This window comes from Falco rusticolus, chromosome 5 (assembly GCF_015220075.1).
Source record: "Falco rusticolus isolate bFalRus1 chromosome 5, bFalRus1.pri, whole genome shotgun sequence".
Classification (NCBI taxonomy): domain Eukaryota; kingdom Metazoa; phylum Chordata; class Aves; order Falconiformes; family Falconidae; genus Falco; species Falco rusticolus.
This window is the reverse complement of record NC_051191.1, coordinates 40,610,086-40,621,497: the sequence shown is the minus strand read 5'-3', so window position 1 is coordinate 40,621,497 and position 11,412 is coordinate 40,610,086. Positions and strand designations below refer to the sequence as shown.

General features: G+C 39.5%; 1 protein-coding gene across 1 annotated transcript in view; it reads left to right on the top strand.

The window, feature by feature from the left end:
- The window catches only part of ANO6 (anoctamin 6), a 76,661-nt gene extending 67,120 nt beyond the window's left edge, over positions 1 to 9,541 (top strand). The window contains exons 18-20 of the mRNA XM_037390321.1: positions 5,452 to 5,651; positions 6,121 to 6,226; positions 7,154 to 9,541. Of these exons, the coding sequence (XP_037246218.1) occupies positions 5,452 to 5,651; positions 6,121 to 6,226; positions 7,154 to 7,360 (513 nt within the window). The 3' untranslated portion in view covers positions 7,361 to 9,541. The remainder of the gene's footprint in view (positions 1 to 5,451; positions 5,652 to 6,120; positions 6,227 to 7,153) is intronic.
- Positions 9,542 to 11,412: the final 1,871 nt, after the last annotated feature.

Here is an 11,412-nt window from a genome sequence, read left to right as displayed (position 1 = left end):
GCAGCACTTAGCTTTTGAGATCAGAATGAATCTTCTGATACTTTGCAAGTTAATCTGTTTTTCAGTTGGATTTAAAATTAATTTTAAAATAGTTTCTTTATAATATTTAGGGGGAAAATATTTCTGATTAATACACTCCTAACAATGAAATTCAGACCTTTCAAATTTCCCATATCATTAATTCACCAAGATCTTACAGATAGCCAGCATTGTGGGGAGAAAAATAATACGTTGAACTTTACCACTGTGAATTATTTGATTGCTTATTCTTAAACAGTAGCTAGTATGTATTATCTTTCAAAAAATTCTCACTGCTGGCATTTCTGAAAAGAGCGGGGACCACTGGTTTCTGCTGCAGGGACAGTAACACCACACTGTCCATGGTTCATAGCCTTTTTCAACAAGGTCACCATTTTCTGCTATTAAGGGTGAGATCAGGGGTTCCTTCTGATACACTTAAAGGTAGTCACTTCCTCCAGGACCTTCTTGTGACCTTACTGTCACAGTAACAGTACCTTATTGTGCTCAATAGGAGTTTCTGGAGAAAGCAGTTGAGTCTGAAGACAAGAGTTTGTCTTAGCCTAGGCTTTCACGGGAGGCTTTGCCTGTTTGGAGAAGAGTGGACTTTGGGTAAGAGGAGGGAGACAGAGCTGAGCACTCTACTATAGATACTAACTCGATAGTTAGGGCACTTTATTTCAAGTAAGAGAGCACTTCAAATTTAAGTAAGGACGTGAACTTATATTCCTATATCTCAGGCACCTTCTGCAGTCATTAGGTGTTTGGCTGGTCTGGGGTCTCAGCCCCAGGGATTCTGCTTTACAGAAATAATATAGGGATAGGCAGTATGTGTACCTTCTTTTCCCACACTCAGATGAGCATCCCTGCATATTCCTTCCTCTTTTTTTCCCCACTCTAAGAAGTCTTTGTTTTACTGCTGGAAGGATGAAGCTATTTTTGAATAATTGATAGATGAGCTTCCATGACCTGACTGCTTATTGGGTTATCATCTTCTCAGTAGCTTGATTTCATTATTTGGGGTGCTGGGGTGGTACCGTATAGAAATAGGAGCCCAGGGTGGATTTCAGTGATAAGGAAAACTTCATGTGTCAGCCTCAGCTACCAGATGTATTTTCAGGTATTCAAAGGTCTCCCAAAATGACCATTATTCTTGTTCAGAACTTTATTTCACACTATAGCAATTCAACAGGTATGGTAAACATAGCTAGGATGTAGAGAGCAGACTCAGGAGGATGTAAAACAAGAAAATTAAGCACAGAGAAATGTCGGAAGAAAAAAGGAAACTCGAGGATGGAAAATGTACAAGAGAATCTGGGCGACAGACAACAAGCTTGAGCATATGCTCCATCTGTTTCGCACTGCTCTGCTAAGGCAAGCCAAACATAAATCCAGCTGTTCCATAGGCATGTGAACATCCAAGGCCTACTAATAAATCCGGTGTTAAAATTAAAAAAAGAAAAAAAAAAGGTGCAGCTTTGGTAGCACATGTTCAAATTGTTAGAAACGTCAGGCAGCACCAGAGATACTTTGGGGCCCTTTTGGTTGTGCAAAAAATTGTTAATGATAATTCTTCTATCAAATGATGCAAATCGTAGCAGGTAATGCAAATTCACAGATGAAGCATAGCTTCATCTAGCATAGCTAGAAGTAGAGGCAACATTACTGGTGCCTCAATATCCTCTCTTGAACTATGCTGCTAGAAAACTTATTAAAAAGCAAAAAAAGTTCTGGTGCCCTGGGAGAAAAACAAATATGTTATGCTATTGGATAAGCTCTCTTTCCTAGTCAATCCAGCTGGATCTTGTAGTACCACTGTGAAATAAGAAATTGGATATAGATCTTCAGATAACTTTAAAATATTGTTATGAATACCTTAGACATAGTTCTTATGAAATTCAGGGCAGAGTTAAAGTGGCTTTGGTGACCTTACAGTGACTCATACATGTGTAGGCTTCTGTTAGGAATGTATTCATGCCATGCTTTCTGCAGAAAAATGACCCAGCAATAAGTGTCTGTCACTACCCAGTCACAGCCCACCTGAGGCTAATCTTTGATTTGCAACTTTTTTCCCTCCAAATTCCTCCTTATGTGCTACACCCCTCAAGGCATCGCTGGAATCATGGAGTTCTCAATGTACAAAGATATATTTACAGCTTGGTTTTACTCTCTGTCCTCCTTGACAGGCATTCAATCCCAATGTGACTGTAACTGCAGGCATGTTTCTTTTAGTCACCCTTTTTGGAGGCCTCATGTGTTAGATAACAGTTAAGGTCCGTGCGAACGCAGTGCATTTGCCGCTGACATTGGTGGGGCTATTAGCGTGCAACAGGCACAGCACCAGAGACCATCGTGTTCAAAAGGCCCTGCTGCAGGTGTTGCAAGAACCTCAAAGAGATCAGTGTTCCTTGCTAATGAAGTGTGGGCCATAAAACCATGTACATTTACAACAGTAAATGCTAAAAGCAGTTTTCTTCCTTTAAGTATTTTTTTTTTCTTGTTTGACATCCAGAATCTAGTATAGGTCTTCGTTCTTTCCTTTACCATCCCTGCCTTGATTTTTCCTTAGTGCACAGAAACTGTTTCTTCTCTTCTATGTGTTACAGCTGATTAGACTTGGGTAGTGTATCATCTTCTCCTTCATGCATTACCTTTGCAAACACCTGCTAGTAACTTGCAAGCAACTTTTGCACAAAAACATAGGTTTTGAGACTTGCTACTCTAGCACTGGACTTGCTATTGCGTGATACCAAAGCATCTGTTGTTGATTTGAAGACTGATTTTTATTAGTTATGGTATAAGTGGGAAACTTTTTGCAGTTTGGGCTTGGGAAGTGGAGAATGTCCCATTTGTTTGTAGTTTTCCAGTGTAGTACTCTGAAGTGCGGCCCATAATTCAGGAGGAAAAAAAGTTTTTCCTCTGAGAGGATGCTGTAAGATTAGCTTTTGTATTTCTGTCCTCGCAGCACATCTGGAGATCATTCTAAAAGAGGGAGGAGAGTGAGATAGATTTAGGATGATGAGAGACCTGGGGCCTTGCAAAAAAATTCAGTAAGACCAAATATTAAGTTGTTTAAATAACATAAATGATACAAAGAAGCAGCAGCAAACTCATTTGGTCCAAAGGGAGAAGGGATTCTTTTGCCTTACTGTTCAGTTGCTATTAGTTCATATATATTCTGACTGGGTGAGCTAATGAACAGAAAGAAATTAACTAAAACTTTTTATGCTTGTACATCAGTTAAAACCAAGAGTATTCTAGGTGTGAGGTCATCTCCCTGCAACTGCAAGACATGGTAATGTATCTTTCTTGTCAGCCAAAAATACCTACTCTGCATGTAAATATAAACAACACATAATTTTCACTCCATTTCACACTGGCATGTAATGCTTAAAAAGAGTTGTTAAAAGCACGTGCCAACTACATTTGATTTAAGCCAGAGTACAGTACAAAAAAAAAATATCTTGGAAATTTTAAACTAGTTTATTTTAGTCTCAGGATGCCTCCCTTTTCTTTCTCATTTGCCAAATCAGCTTTCTCACAGCTGAACTCATTTGTAACAATATTCTGGAGAACCAAATATAGATCTTGGACCACGGTCTCAAAAGTATTGTTTCTGCAACTTTTGTCTTAACTAGAGTTTAGCTTCTTAGATACTTCAAAGTAAGCCAACCCAAAAGGTAAGATGGTAGGATAATGTTCATCATTTGGCAGTGGTGCTACTTGAGGCACGGAGGGGGATCTTGCAGCGTTTTCAGCTCCCTGCCCTTTCCCTTCCCTGTCTTTTCCCTTGTTACTGTCTTTTGTGTTGTCCTGGCACCAGCACTTTGACAAACACGCGATGGAGATTCCCAGCCGGATCAGTGCCAGGATCTAATCTGCTGCGCTCAGGCAGGAATGCCTGAGCCAGCCCAGGGCAGAGGGAGCTGCTAGGTGCAGAGGCAGCAGGGACAGCGGTTGCTTTAGCTAGCACTGCCACCAAAGTGGTGGTTGAAGAACTGTCCAAGAGGGGTCCGTGGGTTTTTTTTGGTCTTTCTCCTCTCCCGTTCCCCTTTACCTACAACTGTTAGAAATATCTCCTCAGGCTGGGGCTGTCTTGCTGGGAATGCTGCACAAGGGTGGACAGGTTTTGCCCCATCTCATGAAAATAAGGAAATACAGACTGCATGAATTGCAAACTGGCATGAAGGGGAATAAAATACAGATACTACCAGCGGTTCTGCTCCTCTGTTACCCATTACTGCTTAACTTTGCACCTTCCTCTGTCCCATACCTCTCCTATGGCTTTTTTCTTCCCTTTTATGCATCTCTGCCTAAGCCTCTCATTAGATCCCTACTCGACACTTTTCTCCTCCATGTCTCTGCCTTGGTTCTTTCCATCCATCTTGTCAATTATTCTTTTTCCCCTGCCATGGGACAAAAGACTTCTATTTCAGCCCTAGGGTGCAGCTTATCACTCCTTCCTAGGTGCTAGCCACCAGAGACGCCTGTTGTCATGAGCTAGCCAGGCAGCCTCTTGCAGGCACTCAGCTGCAGATCTTGCCAGTGGAAAGTCTTCCTCTCAGGGAAACCTTTTGAATTTGCAATAGCAGAGGAGTAGATTGAATAAACATAGTTAACCTGCCCTGCAGAATAGGATGTTTTGGGAAGTTCATGAGTTTAGAAAAGACTTCCCACAACAAACCCACAGATCCAATTTCCTACCCAGTTTGTGACTAGCAGACTGAGTAGGACAGGGAGCAAGATAAAAACAAATGGTCACGTCATATGTAAAGCAGCACTATGCAGCTGCTACTAAAAAAATTATCTTGGCGTCAAGAGCAGTTTCCACATGTACCGACATTAAAATTTATGAGGCAACAACTGCCAAGATGAATTTGGGCTGGCTAGCACCTCAGAAAGAGTGGGATGTTTCTAGGGTCAGAGGTGGATCAGCTATATATATAAGTTATTTAATTCCTTTACTCAAACCTCAGGGTTCCTGGTGAAATTTAATGTTATATTACTGAAGGACTCTTCCATTGTTTCCATGAGTTTCATCAGGCAGGATTTAAGCATCTCATAAGTACATCTGATAGCAAACACATTTGCAGAAGGTTACCTTAGAGTACTTTAAGGTGAGTTTGGCTGCTGACCTCCACTGCATGCTCATGAAGAAGAAAGTGTATTACAGTGTAACTTTTTTAAGGCATCCAACAGAGCTAGCATAATTTAAAAACTGTACAGAGTGCACATTCCAGAAAGATTGTTTTATGCCCGTGAGTGACTATGTGCTCATTTACAGAGGGAACCACTGACTGGAAAAGCATGTATTTTCTATTTTTAGCTCATACTGTAACTTGTGAGATACTAAGTATATGGCAAAGCCATGCATATTAAGGCCTATTTCTTAAATGCTGCTCTGCTTTTTTGTCATCTTTTTCTGAAATGCAGGCTATGATCACTGCTTTTACATCTGACATGATTCCTCGTCTGGTTTATTACTGGTCCTTTTCGGTCCCTCCTTATGGGAGTCACAGCGGTCACACTATGAAAGGCTATATAAATAGTACACTTTCTGTCTTCAATATATCAGACTTCAAGAATGTAAGCAAGCCATTTTCCCCTTTGTTTGGGAACCAAACAACATGCAGGCAAGTGTCAAATAACCATTCTTTTCCAATGACAAAAATAAATATAATTCTTTAATATCTAAATCATCGAATTCAGTTAAAGATATCCAGTAAGAAACGTTAAAAGACAGTAGAAGCCAACATGTTTTGAATGGCAGAACTGAGTAGAAGCGTTCACCCATAAGTTTGCGCTGCTCAGAAAATTCTTACTTTATTTTTGGTTTTCTCATAATTGATAGTCTTAAAAAAAAAAAAAAATAGGCACTTTTAAAGTTCTATAAGTAATTCTTAATACAGTGTCAAAAAAAGGACATTTCAGTGAAGTATAACTTATTCTCAGCCACGATTTTGCACGTTACTGTAGTTAGGTGCAGCTAACTGTTCCTGGATATATTAAGCTGGGACATGTCTTGCTCCATCCTCTGGCCACAGCGCCGTACTGCAGATTGATGCCCGAGACTGGTTCCTGACTTTCCCACATTGCTTTCAGATACCGGGATCTCCGCTACCCTCCTGGTCACCAGCACCAATATGAGCATAACATATACTACTGGCATGTCATTGCAGCCAAGCTGGCTTTCATCATTGTCATGGAGGTAAGCGTACAGGGTTTTGAGCCTTACTTGTTTGAACTTCTCTTCCATCCATGCAGAAATTCCTTCACAGACATTCTGTCCAGGCACAGCTATCAGAGCTGGTTATGTATGCTAGCATGGGCAAGAGACTGGGAGACGTAAATTAAGTGTAGCACCATTAGAAAAAAAGTCTCTGAAGGTATGACATCAGCTGAGAATTGCCCCATGTGTTTGCAGCTTCTTTTCTCAAGAACTGTAAAATTATTTTTAGTATCAGAAATAGAAGGGACAGTTACACCAAAAATATTTTTACATCTACTCAGACAAAGTTTGCACACGGCTTTATGAATACGTATACATAATTCACATGTAGTAGCAGAGTGAAGTCTATAAAGATGGTCACTACAAGAGGTGAATCTCTAGTTGAGCATCAAAAAGCAATTGCTTCTTCCTCTGCAGCTACCATCTGGGTTTACAAAAGATGGGAGTTCGTCCAAGATGAAGGGAGAGGACTATTAAATATTATTTCATTATAAAATGCACTTAGGGCCTGATCTAAGGGCTACTAAAGTCATCAGAAACAGGCAACTGGTTACGTCAGAGTTCCTGTAGCAGAGGAAAGCCCATTGCCCCAGAGTCATTTGAACAAACCTAAAACAATTTTAAAAGAAACTGTAACCAATATTTCCGTGCAGGAGAAAGCACTGCATACCAGAGTTCCCCCAAAGCAGGTAGAGAAGCCCTTGTTAAAACCAGGATTAGAAAATCAGTAATTCTTGTTTATCAGACAATTATTCATTAGTCATCTGTTTCTTAAAATACTGTTCCACTGTGATAGATCTGGTACAGAACCAGCTGAGTCTTAAGAGATAATGTGACATTTCATTTATAATAATAACAATGAGCTGCTCAGCCTGACTGACATTTTTTAATTTTCACCTTCCCCAGCATGTCATATACTTCGTGAAGTTTATTATTTCATACGTAATTCCAGATGTATCACAAAAGACCAAGAGCAAGGTCAAACGAGAGAAGTACCTAACACAGAAACTCTTGCATGAGAATGATCTCAAAGTTGTGAAAAAAACCATGGGGAAAATAGCCGACAAAATTATCAGAGGAGTAGACAGCACTTTCCGACCTAAAGCTGAATAAGTTAGTTTTTTTATGGAATAACAGTATTTAGCCAACTACTTACTACCTGTCCAGATATTACCAATAGCTAATCAAAGACTTTGGATTAATTCCCTTGACTAAACATTGTTTTTTGCAACTGCTACGTGCTCATTTACCTGTTTCCTTTGGACAAATGCAACCACTGCAACTCATGTAAGAGTTATCAATTTTTTAAACAGCTTTAGTAGGACATTTTTTTAACATGTGAAGATAAAAATTATTCATCCTCTTCAGATGATGCAGATTAATTCTTAAATGCATAAAATGCTTTCCATTTTATTTGGCATGGGCTATTAGATCTCGTTTGACTTGAATAAAAACTTAAGAACAAGAATGATTTGTTATAAGAATACCATCACATCTTCTGAAGGAGTTTTGATTACTTGCTAATGCAAACCCCAACTAAAAAATGAAGAGGAAGAGCCAAAACATGAAGGAAGGAGAAGGAAACTACAACTCAAAATCATGTTGTTAAGCCATTGGAATTGACATACTAAGCGCTGTATATGCTGCACTGAATTAGCTATGCATACTGAGACTTAAATAGATAACAAGATATTTCAATTAATCATGGAATTGGATCACAAGAAGCAGCAGGACTGTAAGCCCATCCTGTTCATCAATCTCTCTGTAAACACAAGAATTGCCTTTGAAATCAATGCATACAAACTGACTTTACAGCACTCTGAGTGAGCAGAAAACTTGGGCATTTTCTTTTCCCAGTCAATGTACTTTCATTAGTTCACTTGCCCATTCTGCTCTAAATGACCGTAGCCTGGAAGTTCTCCTACCTGTAACAGTAATGAGTGTTAAAAGTCTTTTCACATACTAAATCAATATTTGTAGAGGGCCGTCCTTCACATTTCTCCCACACCAGAGGTACCATGCTCTTCCCCGAGATTTTGACATAGGAAGAATGAGCAGCTGGACCTGTTGTGGTGCGACATTGCATAATAAAGTGAATTCTGACAAGACCATAAACCTATTCAAACTGGAGATTGGAATAAACCATTCAATATGCCTTAACCATGTTGTGAGGCTTTAAATAACTAGGAAGGATGAGATGTGAATGCATGTGCTAGAGCCATCAGTCATCTTCAAATTAGGCTCCAGATCTGCTTGGCTATTTTGGCTCCAATTGCAAACTGTTAAGGAATTACAGATTAAGCATGCATGCAGAGCTCTGCTTTTTGTCTGCAGCAGTGATATTCCACATTATTAACTTGCTTTCTCTTTTTAACAATTTTTGTGGACCAATTTCTACAAATTCTGAAAAAAACAAAATCTTGTTAAAAAAGCTAAAGTATGCCTGTACTCTGTAAACCAGATTACTGTTGTGTTTGTAATTTTGTGCTAATCTTAAATGTAATAGATACGAAGAATTTTTAGGCAGATTATTCATATAGCTTTTTACATATTAAGAAGTTCATTTGCAGAAACTAAGTAGCATTTATAAGATGTATTTTATCTCATTAATAATCAGAAGAAAACAAACATCTGATTTTTGTAGCAAAACTTCCAAATACTGACTGCTGTGTACTTCAAGCCTATCCTTTGAAATGGCAACATTTAAACCAGAAGAGGTAGCACATCAAGGGAGTCCTTTCAGCAGTCATGGTACACAAGCTTTCACTCAGCAAGACTTTGCATGATTGCATGAAAGATTGTGAGAATAAAACTTGGTTCAAAAAACAAGTGATGATGAAAGAAACTCACAGGTTCCAGAGAACCACTTGCATTTCTGGCACTGTTGTATAGACTCCACCTGAAGACAAAAAAAACACAGGTCAGAAAACCAAGATAGACCATAGTCATAAATTGCAGTCACCCAGAGCAGCAATGGAACCAGTGCTTCTTTGCACAGAAAATTCTACCCTTTGCCATTTGTTTTGGTTTCATCAGAATTATGACAACACTTTAATTTACCAGGAAGAAAATATAAATTGGGCAGATGGACAAACACTCAGAAGTTTCTAAAAAAGACAGAATTTCTTATCAAATTATACCCCTTCAATACTGGTTTGACCTTTTCCCCAGATCACAGATGGTTGGGGTTGAAAAGGACCTCTGGAGGTCATGCGGTCCAACCCCTCTGCTCAAGCAGGGCCACCTACAGCCAGTTGCCCGGCTTTTGAGTATCTCCAAGGATGGAGACTCCACAGACTCTCTGGGCAACCTGTGCCAGTGCTCAGTCACCTTCACAGTGAAAAAGTGTTTCTTGATGTTCAGAGGGAACCTCCTGTGTTTCAGTTTGTGCTCATTGCCTCTGGTACTGTCACTGCATAGCATACCAAACTTGTATTTAAAACAATTTTTTATCCAAAACTGTTTCATGGCACAATTTTTTCAGTGAAGTACTCGGGACTTCCCAGTGCAAAATGAGTTAGAAAGGCCAGTCAGCTCCTTTCAGACTTGGAGCTTTTTGACTTTAGCTTTGAACTGGCCCTTCCCCATCTGCAGTTGTGTTCAGCTGAGAGATGCCATCTTCATTTTCTTTGCCCATCGGTGATCACAGCACCGGTGTGCCTTAAGTACTTTTTCAGGTGTGGTGCTGGAGGGCTGGGGAAGGCAAGCAGGCATCCTGTGATAAAGGAAAAAAAAAAAAGCAGCATGAAATGGACCATTTCAGACAATTGTTTGGTCTTAAGGAAGCATTTATTGCCCTCTTTGAGAGGTAAAGAGACTAGGAAACAAAGGAATTGAGTGCCTTGAGTTCCTTGCCTGGGGTCACACTGTGAGCAGTGGCAGAGCTTAAGGGTGATTTTCAGGAGTGTCTGGTCTTTCTGTTCCTTGTTTGGCTCCTGTGGCCTCTCTCAGTTGCTGCTTTTTACATCAGTTGTCAGCTTTTCCTAAAGGTGGAGTTGATTCGGTGTCAGAGAGAGTTTATATTCCTGCCTTTAAGATAATGATTTAAAAAAAAAATACTACATCAGCAAAGCATGTGTATCTTTGACTTGGGATCCTCCTATAATAAAATCCTGATCAGGTTTGAGTATGTTTCTACATTACCATTTTGTTCAGCTCAAAGGTGTGCTTTTGAAACTAGTCATCCACTTGTCCCCACTTTCTGGGCAGTGCTTCCCATCACAGTCTGGTCTCCGAGCGCATGGACTGAATTCCTCTTGGTTTAAACTGAACCAGAAGGCAGGTTTTAGAGATGCACTTAATGGTCCCTGACAGGCACTTAGTCCAGAAAGCTAAAACCAGAGCTAGGCTGAAGAGAGCAGTGAGTACTGCATGGGCATCACCTAGTGAACATAACTTTTTGCTCTAGTGGTTTGCTTCTGGAGAGCCATGCTCCTTGCTAATGGAGCTGTAACATTTCATTTCAGAAGACATTATACGAGGAATTCAGTTCAGTTTGCCATATGCACAGTGTTTTTCACAGCACAATTCTGAATGAGAGAGAAAGAAGAGGAAAACCAACAGAGTGCCTAATAATTGCAGTTTAATAGTTTGATTTAAGCTGTGTAGTTTCTGTAGCCTCTACCTCCAACTGCTGAAATGTGCTCTGCTTGTACACAGGGAGCTCTGCGTAGGCATCAGAACAAAATGCTGGGGAGGGCAGATGCCAAAATATGAGCATTTGTAACTTTCTTTGGTTTTTTTTTAGACTAGGTCACTTTAATAATTAAAAATCTGCTTGAAGGGAAAATTAACATTTGTTTTAAACTATGAATCAATTTCACTCTTTTTTACACTTGATATGTATGCCAGACTCTTACTTTGTACAGATCTGTTGGAGTCAGGGTGAATTTGGACCAGTAACCATTTCCTTGCCTTAACAAGCACCATAAATTACAGACCGTTGCCACTGTTTTAGACTCCATGTATGTTTATAAAATTCATAATATAAGAATGTATTTTTTGTATTTTTTCTAATAATGTTTGCTATTAGTTTCAGAATAATAAGATTTCTTTATATTTATTGTCATTAAATAAAGTCTATTTTAAAATAAAAATACATCTGATGTTGACTACCATTGTTTTCCCATGAACAATAGTGCTGCTGCCAAATGCCACATTTAAAT